The sequence below is a fragment of the Nomascus leucogenys genome, chromosome 18 (assembly GCF_006542625.1).
Source record: "Nomascus leucogenys isolate Asia chromosome 18, Asia_NLE_v1, whole genome shotgun sequence".
Taxonomy (NCBI): domain Eukaryota; kingdom Metazoa; phylum Chordata; class Mammalia; order Primates; family Hylobatidae; genus Nomascus; species Nomascus leucogenys.
This window is the reverse complement of record NC_044398.1, coordinates 12,554,920-12,574,123: the sequence shown is the minus strand read 5'-3', so window position 1 is coordinate 12,574,123 and position 19,204 is coordinate 12,554,920. Positions and strand designations below refer to the sequence as shown.

At 41.1% G+C, this 19,204-nt stretch overlaps 1 protein-coding gene across 1 annotated transcript in view; it reads right to left on the bottom strand.

Annotated features, from left to right (window-relative positions):
- Window positions 1-253: 253 nt before the first annotated feature.
- Window positions 254-19,204, bottom strand: part of ZNF365 (zinc finger protein 365) — a 115,897-nt gene continuing 96,946 nt past the window's right edge. The window contains exon 5 of the mRNA XM_003258229.3: window positions 254-667. Coding sequence (XP_003258277.2) covers window positions 644-667 — 24 coding nt within the window. The 3' untranslated portion in view covers window positions 254-643. The remainder of the gene's footprint in view (window positions 668-19,204) is intronic.

Genomic DNA, 19,204 nt, shown 5'->3' with positions numbered 1-19,204 from the left:
AGAAACTCTCAGATTCATTTTGAATAAGGCTGTGCTAAATATGCCTTAAAGAAAAAAATACTTCACCCTCATCTCATATTGTAAGGTCACTAAATCTGAGAAGAGCAAGATAGTGTTGCTTCATGAAAGAATTTCAGTATTCTGGCAAAAATACTTCTGAAACAAACTAAACTGGACTTCCTCAAACAGTTGAGTGTTTTGCTTTTGGTGCAGTACCAGATTTTGTTTCACTAAGGGAATGGAACTTAATAAATAAATTACTCAATAACTATTTTTTATTTAACAACTGAGTACCTGCCATGTCCCAAGCTAAATAGAATATGATTCTATCTCATAGGGACAAATATTCTGAAGCCTCTGCCACTTGCTATGATGGGTTATATGAGAAACTCAAAGCATGAGGGGTGGGCTGTGCTCTCAGGAAGTCTGCAGTCTTGTTAGGGAGGACCTGGAGCTCATCCATCAGGAGTCTGAACACACTCCTGGTGAGTAAAGTCACCAAGTAGCCCAAGTTTCTTGTAAAGTTCCTGGCGTGTAAAACATGCTTAATAAATATTTGTCGAATGAATGAAAGCTTCTCTGGCACAATTAACTTGTGATTCTCTTGATCCAAGTCCTCATCCAGAATCACATCATTCTAAGTTCATTTTTCCACAATCGCAGACTCCTAGTCATAAAAGCCAAAAGGAAAGTTAGTAGAGTTGCAGTGGTATCTAGGTGCCAGCAACAATAGTCAAAAAAAGAAGTGGTTTCAACCATTGGTTCTGGCAAACAATTGTACTGGCAACTCTTCACTTATGTGCTGCCAAATTATGATAGACATGAGGAGCGTCTTTTTCTACAACTGAGAAGTCACACCATTCCAACAATGTCTGTAATTGAGATCATGTGCTGAGTGGGCACATGATAAGGTTCAGGTAAGGAATTATACATCCTGATTTGAATAGAACAGTCTCTGTTTTTATCCATTTCCTGAAGTAATTATTAATAGCACCAACTCTCAAGAGTGTCCTGGTTCAGATGATAAGTTATATAATCACCATGAGTACAGGATAAAGCCTGATGAGCCAGAGGTATGGGGCAAGATTTCTATTTAAGAAAGTAGTTTACACACACCACTTTTTATCTTCCTACCTTTGTCAGCTATGTTCATCTTTTCATATGGTTAATGTTTTTAGTGCTCCAATTCTACAGTATAACTGTAGTTGTCTTCTGTGCTTTTTCTATATGTTGACTCTAAAATTAAGAGTAATTATGACAGATTATGTTCCTAATTATAAAATGTTCTGGTTTTCTTCTATGTGGGAGGAATATGGATATGTCTTTGAACAGCACAGTTCTACTAAAATTCAGCCTCATGGCAAGGATCAAATCAAGGAGTTTCTGCAGGCCATTTATTGGAACTTTTCAACCTAGTAAGACAGCGTTCAGTAAATCCCTTTAATTGGACAGAATGATCAGGGAGAAGAGATTGAGGGTGTTGGTCTCCTTGGAAAGTCTGATAGATGCAAGGTACTAGCAATGAAACATGTCTAGAGAGGCATATTTCAAAACAGAATAGAAATTCTTTGACAAGAATCAAGTAGATATGAAGTTAAGTTTTTTAAAGCATTGTACTACCAATAGAACTACTAGCCGAAATTTTAAAACATTGTTTAAGACTTAAAAAACGACACTTGTGGTGGGGCACGGTGGCTCACGCCTGTAATCCCAGCACTTTGGGAGGCTGAGGTGGGCAGATCACGAGGTCAGGAGATCGAGACCATCCTGGCTAACACGGTGAAACCCCGTCTCTACTAAAAATACAAAAAACTTGGCCAGGCATGGTGGCGGGTGCCTGTAGTCCCAGCCACTCGGGAGGCTGAGGCAGGAGAATGGCGTGAACTCAGGAGGCGGAGCTTGCAGTGAGTGGAGATAGTGCCACTGCACTCCAGCCTGGGTGACAGAGACTCCATCTCAAAAAAACAAACACACAACAAACAAAAAAATGACACTTGCTTCTTCCCCATCCTTCCTGCTTGAGCTGAAGCAGGAGGAAAAAGTTCTCTAGACCCCAAGGAGATCATGTTCTTTTTTTTTTTTTTTTTTGAGAGGCAGAGTCTTGCTCTGTCGCCCAGGCTGGAGTGCAGTGACACGATCTCAGCTCACTGCAACCTCCGCCTCCCGGGTTCAAGCAATTCTTCTGCCTCAGCCTCCAGAGTAGCTGGGATTACAGGCGCCCACCACCACGCCCAGCTAATTTTTGTATTTTTAGTAGAGATGGGGTTTCACTGTGTTAGCCAGGATGGTCTTGATCTCCTGACCCCATGATCCGCCCACCTTGGCCTCCCAAAGTGCTGGGATTACAGGTGTGAGCCACCACGCCCAGCCAGATCATGTTCTATAATTCTTTCTTGAGGTGTAGCCAAAGACAATAATGTAAAAATAAGACTTCCCATAGGATAGAGCAAAGGGCTAAGGAGAGAAAATGTCTGGGAGCTATGCCCAGGGAATAGAACCATGTCCTAATCAAGGAATCCTTCCCTCTCTGAGATAATATCCTCCTAGGGGGATTTCAGAATCAATAGAGACTGGTGGCAGTCGTGAGTCCCCTTTCACCTTTCCAAATGGGCATGTTTATTATGGTCATTGTCCCTGTGCCATCACTGTATATTGGGTATGTGAGAGGCAGATGGCTTCTCCTTTTCTTTCTGAAGATTCGGATCAAGAAAAGCTGTATCCACACCTGATAAAGAGACTATCTCCTATCACCTGAAGATACTGGCCTTTTCCTTAGCAGTAAAGGTGAAGTCCAAATTACTGTTTAGGTCTTCTGGTTGTCTTTCTTGGAGAAGGGGTGAGTGTGTTCAGCTTGTGGGAAAAGGAGGATGTGAATAGCTGAATACCAGAAAGGTGGACTGTGACAGTTTGTATTACCGTTCACCAAATATTTTTGTTTCTATCTCTGTGGTTCCATCTGTTGTAAGATTATAAACACACACCCCACATTTAATTCAAGAGTAGCCATGTGATGTGCCTTGGCCAATGAAATGTGGGTGAAAGTGATGTTTGCTATTCCTGGACAGAAGTGTTAAGGGACATGGGTCACCATGTCTGTTTTCTCTGCCATGAAATTGACAACACTCAAGTGAAAGCCTGGGCCCCCAGATGAGGATAACATACATCTGGGCTTCAGCTGACCTGTAATGGGTATTTAGTGTGAGGAAGAAATCAACTTTTGATGTTGGAAGCCACTAAGACTTGAGGTCATACGCAGCATAACCTAGTTCATTCTGATGGTCACAGCAATAAACAGTGCTAATAATATTAAGATAATGTAAAGATTATTCACCATAATGCCAAATAATGTGCCTGGACTGATAAAGAAGGAGATATAATCCCACATATCTAAAGGATAAAGCACTAAACACTCAGTGACACAAAATCTTGATACATCTGTTTGCTTCATAGTTGAACTGATTTTCTTATCTAGCATTTAGTTTTTCCTGGGCTTTCTAGTTGCCTTTCTTTTTTTCCTCTGGAGAAGTTTAGGATTATTGTTTTATCTTCAGTGTTCCAAAATTTCACCAGGATACCTCTAAGATGTCAGTCTCTTTTCATTTATTTAAGTTAGTATTCTCTTTCTACACTGCTTCATCTCAAAAACCTACCCCAGCCTCATTCATTATTTAGCTCTCCCCACCTCATATACCTACTTGCAATTTTCTTAAATTATATTCAGTCCTTTCTCTTCATTAGATTATGGGCCACTGTGCAGGGACTGAGTCTGGCTCCACTTTTTAATCCCCCCCCCATGCCAGGCCTGGTACCTGGCACAGAAAATGAACTCAATAACAAGATGCTGAATTTTTTACTTCCTGTATGCTTCCTGGTTACAAAAGTAATTAATCACAATATAGTAAATCTAATTTTAAGATACAACTATTTTTTATCTCTCAGTAATATATGATGGACATTGCCCACTAATAAGAACAGGAAACATGAATGGGTTCCAGTGTACAAATGCCCTAACAGCATGAAACAGTAAAATGGTATTTTTCTGCTTTCTGAAATTCAAACAGTGATGAGAGACAGCATTCATGACATAGAACAAGGCTGCTTCAACTATAAAAACAATTCAGATCAAGCTCTTAGAACAGTTTGATGTCTAATTTGACTTCCTTAACTATTTGACTTATGCATTTCACCTTTTTCTCTAGAACTTCTATGGTAGAAGAATTAGAGAAATCTATCTTGAAGTTCCTAACACAAGCTCTTAGTCTTAACAGCTTCTTTGGCATCAGGTGGCAGAACAATCTTTTCCTCTAGCTATATGTAACCTTAACTATGACCTTAGTTAGGACGTCACATAGTGAGCAATACATGTACAGTAAATTTCAGAGCTACATGAAAGTTTCTCATCCCTCCAAAATATCTAATTGTTGGCTGATATCCCAAATAAGCCTTCACTTCTTTAACTCAGAACTTTAAAAATAAAACTTTTTTTTTAATACCTGGGAGGAAAGATCAGTTAGAATCCCAACTGTGGCACACCTTTCCTCCCAAATCAGGCTCTGTAGAAACTCTGTCAAACTTAGGTGGTTCTGAGGAACAGTTTCAAAACCACTGCAAAGCTCAAGTCTATATAACCCTTGAGATACTTGCATAAAAATAACTAAATTATTTGGAGGTCCTTTTCTAAGAGAAGATTTTTCTCCTGCATGAGGAAAAAGCACAGTAGGTGTAGGTCCCTGGACCGTAGAAACCCTTCCCCACCCCACTCCACCCCACAAAAAAAATAGACATAGAACAGGAAAACCCAAGGTTTTTTAATATGTCTCTACTAACTTCTCAGACAGTAAACCTTGACCTTGGCTCCCTCCAGAGTATCCTCATATGCAGGAGCTTCAATAAGATCCATCTGTGTTTTAAGAGGGGCTTCATAAATACAAATCAAATTGAAGTTTTAGGCAGCCAAGAGTCTGCTAACTTTCTAGAAAATTCCAGTCCAGCCCCCACACTACCCAGCTGCCTGCACCTGATTGGCTTTTTAGATAATTGATCACAGCTGGTGGCTTAATTGGGCCTGCCTCAGAAAAACCAGCTTCTTCTCGAACCGAGGCTTCATCCTGCCATGGTGCCCTCGGGGCCAGTGAAATCACTGGGAGGAAATGTGACTCCCACTTTTCCATTTGAAGAACTTGGGGCATTTCCTAGATGGGGCTCTATGCCAGGGATCTGGTTGCAGCTTGGTGAGCTTGAGAAAAGAGTGCAAGCCTCCTCTCTTCTACTCTGACCTGAGAGAGCCTTGTAGTCTCTCAAAGTTTTGTAATTTGCTTTCAAGGTAGCATGAGATGGTATGTCTTTCTTTCATTCCAGTTCATAGTGAACAGTCACAATTATACAGTATCTTTAAATGTCTTTTTAATTTTATTTTATTTTATTTTATTTAGAGACAGGGCCTCCCTGTGTTGCCCAATGCAGTGTTCATTTATAGGCACAATCATGATGCTCTTCAGCCTTGAACTCCTGGGTTCAAACAATCCTCCCACCAGAGCATCCGAGTAGATGGGACTATAGGTGCATGCCATTGCAGACTTTAAAATGTCTTTCTATTGTATTGGAGTCATCCCAATTACAAGGCTTCTGTCCCCCAGTCCCATTTGATAGACCACTTGTCCATTATGAGGAATTAAGTGATAATGACAAACTTGTAACCCTCCATTGTTGAAATAGGGGAAAGGAGCTGGCCATGGCCTGAAGAAAGGCCATGTCTTGCCAGAGTGGCCATGGGAACCTCATGAGGGACAAGAGAGCAGGCTGGAGATCTCCAACTGTGCCAAGATGCACTCTTTTCAGGACGTAGCCCAAGAGGCATTGTCCAAAAGGAAACCGCTTACTTGAGGATAATAAAGTAAAGAAGTAGGGTTGGAAATTGAGACAGTTAATGGAAAAGTTGGTCAAATTAGCAGGGCAAGATCCAGAGAAATTAAGCATGTCAGAAACATACAATCAGAGACAAGACCAGGTGAACTGGAGCTACTCCACTGTGAACTCCAGAAGGCCCCATTCTCCTTGGTTAGTTATGTCAACTTAGGAGAAAACATTTAGTTTTGGACTTCTCTGTGATTCCTATAGGATGGGCAAATAAAGACTGCCATCAAGAAGCTGAATATGCATATCTGAAGCTCAGAAGAGATCTGAGGTGGACAATGAGATTGAAGAATCATTGGCCTATTGGCTATAGTTGAGACCATGAACACTGATGAGATTACCTAGGAAGTGTGAACAGCTGGGTAAAGAAGATTGAATGGTGGTTTCTTCAGAGGAACTGGAGAGAAAAATAGGCTCTCACGAAAATAGTCTCTCTCTCTCTCTCTCATTCTTTCTAACACACACACACACACACACACACACACACACACACACACACGAAATGGCAAAGAGTATTACTTTCCATGACAATTTATCTGAGGCCAGAGGTACACACTGAGGCAAAACAAAACAAAAATAATTTACCAGAATAAATAAACAAGTAAGAAAACTTAAATTTCAGCAACTCCATCCAGAAATCAAAAGGCAAACTAAGTGGGGTAGGGACACCTGCTGCCGACCTACTGCTGTTTTTCTAGGCTAGGAGAGTCCTGATTTTGTGTGCCCTGCTCTGGATGGCCATATATTTCATGGAAGGTGGCCCCAGCCATGATCATGGGGTTCTTATTGCACATCCAATAATTGGTTAAGCATGGACATGTGGTCTAATTCTAGCCAATGAAACATGAGAAAACTTCTGGCAATTTCTGGGAACACTCTACTTGTTCTTTCAAAGGGACTGGTGGTGATGGGGGGTACTCCCTTTTCTAACTCTCTCTCTCTCAATGTTAATATGTCTATGTGTGACTCCTGGAACAGTGACAGACATTCTTGACCCTGAGGAGAGAAGACTGAGGACAAAAGCCAACATGCTGAGGTGCCCATCCCTCAAACTTTGGTGTTCTAAAGAAAGAAGGAATCTTCATCCTTGGTGCTGTCAACCAGCCACTGAATTACCGACCCCGATACCAACCTCTGGAGTTCTTGTTACAGTAAATAATGAACATCTTTATTATTTGAGCTCCTCTTTGTTTGGTTTTCTTCAACTTGCTGCCAGAAAAGCATTCTAATTGATACACTAATAAACCCACAGTGGGACAATTTATAGGTGATTAGTTAATACATCTAACACAGCATTTACTATGGCCAGGCATGGTTCTAAGAGCTTTAGCCCACTTAATCCTTATAACAACTATAAGAAAAAGATACTATTTGTTTTCTTCATTTCCCAGATGAAGAACTTCATTATAGAGAGGTGGAAGTACTTGTTCAATGTCACATAACTAACTAGTAGTAGAACTAGTATTACAAACACAGGCAGTCTGGCCCCCAAATCGAAACTCATAACCAGGATACTAGATGCCTCTCAGATGAACAAACAGGAGCTAGGTTACTCCTATTCAAAGTCAATTACTAGGGAACTATAAGAACAGCAAAGGAGAAGTCAGATCAACAAAGTTTTTACTTCCTGTCTGATGACTTTCTTCCCACTTAATCTCCCCAACTTTGCCCAGGTTCTTTACGGTCTCCTTGCTCTACCCCCAAGCAAAATATTCTCTCAGGTCCCACTCGACCCACAAAGGTGTAAATGACTAAATAACAGGAGTGTTTGGATTTTACCAGGAATTGGAGCCTTAAACCTAGCTTGAATTTTATGCATCCATCTGCCTGAATCTACCCAGAAAACAGTTCTGTAAAGTCACATTTATGGAGAGCTGAGATTACACAGAATGAATGAATGAATGGTCCCTTTCCCCAAGGGGCATATGTCCAATGAAATGAAATAAAGACCTAAACTGGAGATGATCATGAAACTAAGAATATAAGATACAGGTCACAGTGGTTGCCTCTTGGAAGGGAGCTTGGAGGGGTGGGGTAGAGTGCACTGGGGAACCAGCTGAGGAGACTCCGTTTTCACCCTAAGTCTGTTTTTGTGCTATTCTATACTTGGAATTTTCCCCATATCCATATTACCCATTCACCAACAATTAGGAAGGACTAAAGTTCAATAAAATGTGATAAATCTCTTCTAGAAATGTAGGCAGAATGCTTTGAGAGTACAAAAAAAGTAAAATAGGCAAGGAAAGTATATTAGTTTGCTAGGGCTGCCATCGTCACAAAGCACCATACACCAAATGGCTTAAACAACAGAAATGTATTGTCTCACAGTTCTTTAGTCTAGAAGTCTAAGATTAAGGTGTCCACAGAGCCACGATCACTCTAAAAGCACTAGGGAAGCCTCTGTCACGGGCCCTTCTCCTCACTCTGCAATCATCAGGTGTTCCTTGGCTTGTATATAATGACATCTCTTCACATTATCTTCCCTCTATGTGTTGCATGTGTTCAAATTTCCCCCTTTTTAAGAACACCTGTGACATTGGGTTAAGGTCTACTCTAATGACCTCATTTTAAATGGATTATCTCTGTAAAGACGCCATCTGCATACTCAGGGTTAGGACCTTGACATAGGAATTGGGAGTGGGTCACAATTCAACTGATTACAGAAAGATATGGAACGCTTTCTGGAGATTTATTCCATTGACACAGTATTGACAGGAGGCCATTGTGAGGCTTCTTTTCTTAGAACAACAAATTTTCTCAGGCACTTGTGATAAGCAACTCCTTGACATTTTAACACAGTGGGATGACACCACATGGACTCAGCTTGAAGGGCACCACTTGGAAAACGGTAAATGTAATCTATGACAGGTGCATGTTAAATCAGGGAGCCTGATAGCTAAGTAGCAGGCTGTGTATTGTGCTGTGCACCCCAGCTCTGGCTCACTTCTCCCATGTAACTACACCATCAGAAAAGGCAAATTGTTGAAGCTTGAACACTTACAGGCAATTTCCATTCTTATGCTACCGATAATTGCATTTGTGGAAACATAAGGAGTCCCTGATGGCTGATTCAACATGTAACAATTTTTAGAATTTTACTTTATAACCAAATAATGTATCCTGCTGAATAGAGTGCTGCCTCTTGCGGACAAGGTAATATAAAAATCATGTTCGAGTTATGTTTACAATAAAAATTCAAAATAATGTTTTCTTTCTAGATGACATTATGAGTGTGACTTGTAGGCTGGAATGTTAAAAAAATGCAGGAAATTAGAGAACAATCCTGCAGATTTTTTTGTACGTCCATGCCAAGAATATAAGCAATGGTGGGTATACGGTATAGGTAGCCAGGATTTTGCAATAGTAAGCCATATAATCATAAATTAATATGAATATCAACAATTTAAAATTTTTAAAATAGCAGTTACTATGACATACTTCCTTTCGCTATTCCAAGTATGGATGCCAGAAAATATAAGAAATACAAGTCAATCAGTCAAGAAGTCCCTCAGTTTTTGTTTTCAATAGATTGATCCGTTTCATAAGAATTAAGTAAATGATGCCATTTCAAATCATTATGGGAAAGATAGAGTACCTATTTTTTTTTTTTTTTTTTTTGGAGACAGAGTCTTGCTCTGTCACCCAGGCTGGAATGCAGTGGCACAATCTCAGCTCACTGTAAGCTCCGCCTCCCGGGTTCACACCATTCTTCTGCCTCAGCCTCCTGAGTAGCTGGGACTACAGGCGCCTACCACCACACCTGGCCAATTTTTTGTATTTTTAGTAGAGATGGGGTTTCACCAAGTTAGCCAGGATGATCTCGATCTCCAGACCTCGTGATCTGTCCACCTCGGCCTCCCAAAGTGCTGGGCTTACAGGAGTGAGCCACCGTGCCCGGCCTAGATTACCTATTTGATCCTTACCTCAAACTGTAAATTAAATACCAGACATATTTACCAGAGGTTTTAAACATTTTTAAAGTAAAAAAAAATGCATGAACAATCCAAGTTTATGAAGGAAACTGATGAAGGTATATAAGAGGTTAAAACTCTTCCATGTTAATGAAATTATAAAAATTAAAAGGCAAAGAATGAACTAGGAAAAAGTTTTTTGCAACACATTAAAAAACAGTACATTAAAAGGATGAACACTCCAACAGAAAAAATAATCAAAATAAACGAAAGGCAACACACACACACAAGCTAATTTTACTAATAAGTATATATTGATATTTTTAAAGTTTGACTCAACACTGAACAAGCAAATACAAAGTAAGATACATTTTTATACAAAATGAGTATCTAAACATAGCAAACCCCAGCACTGTCATAGCACGGAAAGTATGTATAAACTGCTAACAACCTTTCTGTGGGTCAATTTGGCAATCAAAAGTTATTACATCTGAGATTTGTATCTAACCTAAATTTATCCAGAAAGAAAGCATCAAGGATATAGGCTGTAGCAGATGTTATCAGTGTCCCTCCTTATCCTGTGTATGCATGCAATGTAGTTTCCAACTGCCAGCACTGGCAACTTCTGCCGGGGATCCTTTCTGGATAAGGAAGTGTGTTAAATCACAAATTAGGCTGGCTGGAAGTCAAAGGGTTAACAGCCCTGGAAGCAGTCCTCAACCAATGATAGAAGCTAAGGATTCCTCACCCTCAATGGGGACAACTGTGAATTCAGAACAGACTCCCATGGGTGATAGTGGAATGAGGCCTCAATTGCCCATGGTGGCATTAAGAAATCCTTGCTCATCAACAAATCCTCCACAGACTTCCTTCCTTTCTCTTTCTTACTTACCTTACTGATGTTTCCTGGATCACTCCCAAATAAGCTATTCAAATCCTTCTATCTAGGTCAATATTCAGAAGAAACTAACCAAAGTTATAGGCAAACATTTATCTAAAAGGATGTTCATCACACTGTTATTTGTACTACTAGAAATTGGAACTATCATATATTAATAATAGCAATCGTTTCATCAATATTATGATACAATATCTACACTTTAAAAGACAATAGAAGAATATTTAATGTCTTGAGAAGGCAAGTGATATTACATAATGGTTAAGAGACAGGTTTTGAAATGTGATATCATTTCAAGTTCTGGCTTCACCAGTTGCTACCTCTATGATTTCAGACAGTTAATTAGCCTCACTAAGTGTCAGTTTCCTCACATGTAAAATGAGGGTGACAATAGTATCTCACAGGGTTATTGTAAATATTAAGTGAGGTAGTTCCTATAAAGTGCTTAGCCTAGTTCCTGGCACACGGTAATAATATTTATCATCACCATTATTATTAATATTATATAATAAAGTACAAGTTTACAAAACAATATGTAGTATCATTTTAACACACACATATACATGTATAATGAGACTTCAGAAAGTTCACGGAAAAAGAGAATTAAAAGATAAATAAAAAATATAAACTTTATTTCTCAATACCAGCTCCATCAAGTTCAAGGCACTTTTGTAAGTCATGGTACCAGCCATTCAGTCCATCGCTAAAAAACTGAGGATATTTAACTGTGTCAATGCTGTCTTTTTTTATATTACTAACTGAAGTAAAATGGGTGCCCTTTACAGATTTTTTAAGATTATTAAAGAATAACAATTCAGAAGAAGCCAAATCAGGACTGTAAGGTGAATACGTTGTGATTTCTCATCAAAATTCTCACAAAATTGCCTTGTTTGATGAGAGGAATGAGTAGAAACATTGTCATGGTGGAGAGGGACTCTGGTGAAGCTTTCCTAGGCATTTTTCTGCTAAAGCTTTGTTTGACTATAGTGCTCAAAACAGTCTATAATAAGCAGATGTTATCATTCTTTGGCTCTCCCGAAAGTCAACAGCAAAATGCCTTGAGCATCCCACAAAACTGTTGCCATGACCTCTGCTCTTGACTGGTCCACTTTTGCTGTGAATGGGTCCCTTCCATCTCTGGTAGCCATTTCTTTGATTGTGCTTTGTCTTCAGAATCATACTGGTAAGGCTATGTTTCATCTTCTTTTATAATTCTTCAAAGAAGTGTTTCAGGATCTTGATCCCACTTGTTTACAATTCCCATTGAAAGGTCTGCCCTTTCTACAGTTGATCTGAGCACAATGGTTTTGGCACCCATTAAGTGGAAAGTGTTCTCAACTTTAATTTTTTCAGTCAGAATGTGTAAGCTTAACTGAGATGTCTATGGTGTTGGCTATTGTTTCTGCTGTTAATCATCAGTCCTCTTCAATTAGGGCACAAACAAGATAAATTTTTTCCTCACAAATTGATGTGGATGGTCTGGCGCTGAAGGCTTCATCTTCAACATCATCTCATCCTTCTTAAAATAAGTTATCTATTTGTAAACTGCTAATCGGGGTGGGGGGCACTGTCCTCATAAACTTTTCATAAAGCGTCAATGATTTCACCATTCTTCAACCCCAGCTTCACCCTAAATTTGATGTTTGTTCTTGTTTCAATTTTAGCAGAATTCATGTTGCTCTGATAGGTGCTCCTTACAAACTTATGTCTAAGCTTTCTCAGTGCCTCAAACTAGATCCTGTTTCAGCCATGTTATAACAAGTTAGTATGAGTTTATTTTGGTGCAAAAAATTGAAATTCGTGCATAGTTTTTTCATAATATGCATTTTCCATGAACATTTTGATGTCCCTTCATATATATTCATAATACATACATACATATATAAATTCTCACACATGTATATTTATGGAAGTATAGAAACATAGGAAAATATGTAAAGTTATTACAGTATATGACTGTATACTAAGGTGGTGGATATTTTTTCTTTGTGCTTTTTTATATTTTCCTAATTTTTAGAATTATTACTTTTGTAGTCATATGACAAAAGCTATTTTTAACGAATTTTATAAATAATCTTAAAGCGACTCATAAAGGTACATTACCTGAATTTCTTCACATAAAGACGTGCAACTTTTGGCCCAGGGCTAGCCAATTCTTGTTGATGAAGTCAGGGAAAATATCACTATTTAGCAAAATTCATCTTTTTGAGAATAATGGGTATATTCTGCTCCTGAGCTTATGTTGTTGATGATGGGTCTCAGTGTGAATTAAATAGAACATTTTGTCACAGAGCCATGCAAATGCAAACACTGCCCAAAAATTGAGCAGCTGAGTGCCACAGTTACAATAGATACTTGATCATTCAGGAACTTTCCTTATTTAAGCATCAAAAGCAAGCAAAGAGGCTTGAAGCATGATTCATAGCATCCAAATGAGTGAATTGCCTCTGAAAGGGTGACTTCATTGTTTCAGACAGTTCTGCACTTCTTCAAAGTTTCTGATTCCATTAAGTCCAGGCCAGGTCACAATGGAATATAAGTCCAACTTGGATTTGTCATCATCCTTCAACCCATATGTGTAGTATGAATATCATATACCTGTACATTCTTGAACAAATGAGCAATGCTCTCATTCAGTGTGCTCAGATGAATATGTGTCTGCCAAAAAAGACAGTCTTGCATCTCTGAGGGGTCTAACACATTGTTTCTCTCAAGATGCTCATTAATTCCCAGAAGTCTTTGATCTGAATTTGATAAAGACCTCCAACAACTTTCTGCTACTCAGCCCTCTAATTGGATAAAATAATCAAATCTTCTCAGCCAGTTTTCACTTCTTCCAAATTATCTATAAACTGTCAAAGATCAAGGGTATCAGAACAAAAAAAATCTACAATTTTGACCACTTTTAGCATTGAATCATGCAGGGAACTAATTTGAAAGCTTTACAGTATGAATTCTGACAAATCACGCAACAAAAGAAGAAAACACCTAATATCTCTTTGGATTTTTTAAAAAATTAAAAATTTAACATTTTATTCCAGTTGCCTTGCCTAATGGCAAATGAAATCTGCCCTTTTTTCAGGTTTAAAGCAAATTTCTTAGGTTATTTTACTTGCAAATGGTTAATGTATGCTGAATTTTGTTAAGAAATGTTTTTCTCATTAAAGGTCTCAGCCAGACAAAACTCCATCTCTACAAAAAATACAAAAATTAGCCAGGTGTGGTGGCATGCACCTGTGTCCCCAGCTACTCAGGGGGCTGAGACAAGAGAATCACTTGAGCCTGGCATGTCGAAGTTATAGTGAGCCATGATCATACCACTACACTCCAGCCTGGGCAACAGAGTGAGACCCTGTCCCAAAAAATAAAAACAGTCTCAGCCAGGTCAGACCCTTATAAGGTTAGCCTTTCAGGTAACCTGTTGAATGCTCTGGTTAGGCAAAAGTTTTGGCAAATGTTGGTGATTAAGAAAAAAAAAGTAAACTATAGTATATACTGAGTGTAATACAAAGGCTAGAGCTATAGATGAAGAAGAAGAAGCTAGAGACCTTGTGCCAAATGCACCATTGTCACAGAATGCTTAGGGTGTCATTCCACCAGCCAGGAACCTCTATGGCCGGCAGTGCCTCTGCTTGGGTTTTGCTCACTCCTGCTGGGCTTGTCTCACCCACACAGCCCAACAGGCTGTGCTCGGCCCATGCTACCGGCCCAGATCCCACACTTGCTAAGGGCAAGCCAGGTGCAGAGTGGCAGGGGGTGTGTGAATGCGTGAGCAGGGGCAGGGTCTGGCTGCTGTGCACAGCCAAGCACACCAGCTGCTGTAGCAGGGTGGGCAGCTCCAGATGCCAGCACAGGCACTGGCTTCATGGGAGGCTGCATGCCCCAAGTGACTGCCACTGCAGGCACCAGGATCTGGACAGACAAGGGGAATGCAGTGGCACCTGAAAGCTTGGAGATGCCAGGAACTACAGAACCCCAAAGAGGGTGTTACAGTATGTCACAGCTCAGGCTCAGGAAGCCCCAAGGTCTGGGCTTCCAGAAGGGCTACAACTCTTCTCTCCTTCTTGTCGCCCACAGTGCAGCGAGTGGGGTGTGCACAGAGTAGGGGACATGTTTCAACCTATTTGTGTTACAGCTGTGTTAGTCCCACTGCCCTACTCAGGCCCACAGCTCTTGGACTGGCCTGTTCCCACTGCTGCTTCCCATCCCATGGGGCAGCTGCTGGGTCTAAGTGAAGCATGGGAGGGCTGTAGTGTTACAACAGCTCTGGCTCAGGGAATCCTGGGGTCTGGGCCCCAAGAAGGGTTGCAATGCTTCACTTCCACAGTCTGGGAGTGTGTCACTGCCTGCAGCTCAGTGAGCCCAGCCAGGAACATGTTACAGCTCCTTTCACTCCCATCGTTCAGTGGGTCCTGAGTTCTCATCCCACATCCAGGAAGAATGAGGTTATGTGGATAACTGGAGGGTGAGCAAGGCAGAGAGGAGCTTTACTGAGCTGCAGAACAGCTCTCAGGAGACCCAAAGTGGGTAGCCTCTATCTACAGGCAGGTTGTCCCAGTGAGTGTCTGAGTCTGGCTGAGTCTGGGGTTTTTATGGGCTCAAAATGGAGGAAGTGCATGCTGATTGGTCCATGGGAAGCCATGGGTGGGCCTGAAAAAAGCACCATGAGTTCTCACTCTGGGTCATGGACTCCACCTGGAACTAGCAGCCCAGCCTCCAGAGCATTCCTGGTTTGAAGGTGGGTTTTCACTGGCGACACACCCCTTCCCACCTAGGAACCTGTCTGCCCCCCACCACCATCAAAATGCCATCCACAGAGCCCAGGCTGTCCACACTAAGGGGCACCTGCAGGCCTGCACCAAGCCACGCTCAGTACCCCAGCCTCCCTCTCACACTTGTCAGTGCCCAAAGTCTGGAGGAAGCTGAGGCAGTTGGGGGAGAGGGGACTGATATATCAGTGCTGCTCCAAGCATGCGCAACCTGACCAGGTTGTGACAGCACCCAGGCTCAGCTACAACTTTGCTCTGCACTGAAGTGGGCTCCGGGAGCAGGACAAGGCCAGGGAACAGGAGCAGGCACTTCCAAGCCTGCAGGGGTAGGGGGCTTCCTGGGATGCTGAGAGCAAAGGGATGCCTGGGGCTGGAGCTGAAGCTGGGTGGCTGGGCAGCTGCATCTGCACCCGGGAGCACAGGCTCCCATCCGACCAACTTGGTAGGGTGCAGGGCTCCTGTTGGCATCACCTGCTCCCGGCCCCTGCCAGCGCTGCAGAGTGCACAGCCCTGGCTGCACCTCCCTCACTACAGCTGGCATCCTTGTAGTGGCCACTCCAGATGGGCCACCGCCACCATCACCATCACATAGATTATATGACCCTGACAATTAACAATTTCTCTTATGAATTCAACAATTGTGTCCCTAACATGAGGATCCATAAAGTGATAATCCTCCTATACCCCCAGCTCTGAAATTATTATTCTTTGCCAGGAAATAAAAAATCTGGAGTTTCTAGAAGAAAATGGGGAAAGGAATACATCTGTCAAGCACCAGTGAAAGAAAGGAGGAATAAAGCTAAAATGGATTGATGTGACTGCTTCTATGTGCAGATTCTGTTAAAGGCATTGCCTCACAATCCTTACACCAACCTCAACAGACAGAGCAACCATCCATTCATTCAACAACTATTTACTGAACATCTGCTATGAGTAAGGCTGTGTACAAGGAGCTTGGGATACCACAGTAAGCAAAAGAAACACTCCTTGTCCCTCGAACTTAAATTCCAACAATAGAGTCAAATTACAGAGAAAATGATTTAGTTACAATTCTCTCACGTGTTGTGAAGAAATAGGATGGGGTGTTTTGAGAGGAAGACCATGCAGTGGAGGGCTAACATATATGGGAGATCATAGCAGGAAAGTTTTTGGAGAAAAATCATATTTACAATGAGCTAGTAAGCATGAATAAGAATTAGCAAGGCAGGAAGAATGAATTGCACAGGAACTGGACACAGAAAAGAATATGGTGAGTCCCAAAGTCATTATAATCCTCACCCCACAGGCAAAGCTTACACATATATTTATCTCTTAAGTTATTTACTCATCCAGGCTCTCATTGCTCAAGACTGGGTGGTGAGGCTCAATATTAGGCCTATTGGAGTTGAAAGACTTTTTTTTTTATTGATAATATCTACGTAGCTCCATTTTGATAACTACACCTACACCCTGCTGGTGTCAGTGTTTTAAAGTGATCCCAAAATGCACACAGTTTGAGTCTCTCATCCGTTGGAAGGTGACCTGTTGGTTGGTAGTAGATCATTGGATGCAACCTTGAAAAAGCTACCCAGAGTTGAGCAAGTCCTTCTACTAGAAATCCCACAGCAGGAAGGGCTAGAGAAGAGCTAGAAAAGGGGCTTTCTCTTCTTTATTCCTAGAAAGATGGATTGAGCAAGTGTTCTGCATTTTGCAAAGCCCAAAGGGATACTGGCCATTATGATTACACTGTGGAAAATATCACCATTATGACTTATTTACCATCTTTAAAGTTTCTAGTTACTGTGTAACAACACTTCTAACCAACTCTCAAGGCACTGAGTTGATTATAGTTATTATTAAGCTGAAAGTTAAGAAATTGCTCACAAGAAATCTGCATCCTGTCACGTACCAAAGCCGCACATATTTGTCCCGGCTCTTTTTCTGAGTGCAGATAAACATGTCCCGTGTCAGGGAGCTTTTCAACATTTCAATGGCTTAGTGGGATGCTCTTTTGAGCCCAGAGGGCAATTACTAAAACTTAAGGTAAGTGGGGAGGGGAACAGAAAACGTGATTGCCAGCCCAAACAAGTGAGGTCCAGGGGACGGCTTAAGTTGTGCATTAAGTATAATCTTTTGGCTTTGACAAGAAGGTGAGGTGACCAGTAATTAGCCATTCAAGTTGAACCCTAAGCACCACGACTTGGATGGGAAGTAGGCGGCTGCCCCGCCCACAGTTTCTAGCAGTTGAGAGCTTTGCACGCAGGAGCTCATCTTGAGCCTAATAAAGTGATTTTTAAGAGTGAAGCTGTTTGTTAGTTTGTTTTTCAATGTGTGCACTTTGATGTTTGTTTCTTTTAACCCTCAAAAGTATTGGCAAGGATAGATCAGGGCACTAGCTAAATGATCCACAACAAGGCCTTGGAAAAACAGACACCGAACTACTGGTATAGTTCAACCTTTACGGCTTCCCACTGCTGACATGAGCTCACCTTTCAGAAATGTATTTTCATGGGACATAGCCATCCCAAGCTGGCAGAGATAGATCTCTTGTAGCTGTCAGCAAATCCTTCCCATTAGCAAGGCATTCAACATTTGAAATAGGTGTAAATCTCAGTCTATAAATTCATGTGTTCAAGAAAGAGATAAAATTTTTACATTTCCTTACATCAAATTAAATTTGGATTCTGAGTAACCAGCCCACCAAGCTGGCAGGAAATTTAATCCAGCCATGCTTGGGCTGCTCTCACACCCCCACGCACCAGGATTCTGCAAAAGTCTGGGTCTTACAGAGTACAGGGTCTTATGCAATGTTGAGGGAAGACTACTCCAGTATTTTGTCATCTGTCTACACTGGTTAGTGCCGAAATAGCAATTGTCGCAGTCTACATGGCCCACTTAGATCTCATCTCTGCTATTTCAGGACACATGTGGGATGCCAGGGATCTCTAGGAGGTGAGAAAACCCACCCTTAGGGTCTAGCCTCCCTTGGAGTACACACAGCCTCCTCCCTTCTGAGGGGTACACTTATGGAGTGATTCCTGGGTCCCACAGCTCACAGGAGCAACAGAGCAGTCTCTTCTTCTCCAGCCTAGAGAAGCTTTCTCTCGGCTTTCTCCTTTCTTGCCTTAAGCAAGGAAGAATAAGTCTGACGACTTATTTGATATGAAGATAAAGTGTAAAACATAAGAGAGCAAACACAATTGAGTTCACCACAGTCAGCCTCCTGTGTGTGTGTGTGTGTGTGTGTGTGTGTGTGTGAGGGGAGGTAGTGGCTGAAACATCTAATCGGTTATCAGGTGAGAATCTCATGTACTCAAAAGTACCCCTGTATACATGGTTGGGTGGTGGAGGTCCAGCCCTGTACGAAGTACTCCGATGCACGCCGGAGTCTGAGAATCACTGAGTTAAACCAAAGGAAGGAACAATAACCAAAAAAAACTATTTGCAAATGTCTAAAATCCCTGGTAGTAAAAAAAGGATGGGGAGAGAATTCCAAAGTATTCCTGTTTGCCCACAGAATTTACAACATTCTGATTTAATATAAAGCCTCTATATTTTTAATATAAGTTGATAGGTTTGCTTATTGTCGAAAGGATTAAAGGAGAGAATGCAGATATTTTAGGCAGGGATTAAATTCTAATTTAATTTTTTTGTAAGATTTTTTTCCTTTTGTGTTCTTTAGCTTCACTATGTATGAATTTATTATTTTCTCTTTAATCCTATTTGCTACTTGT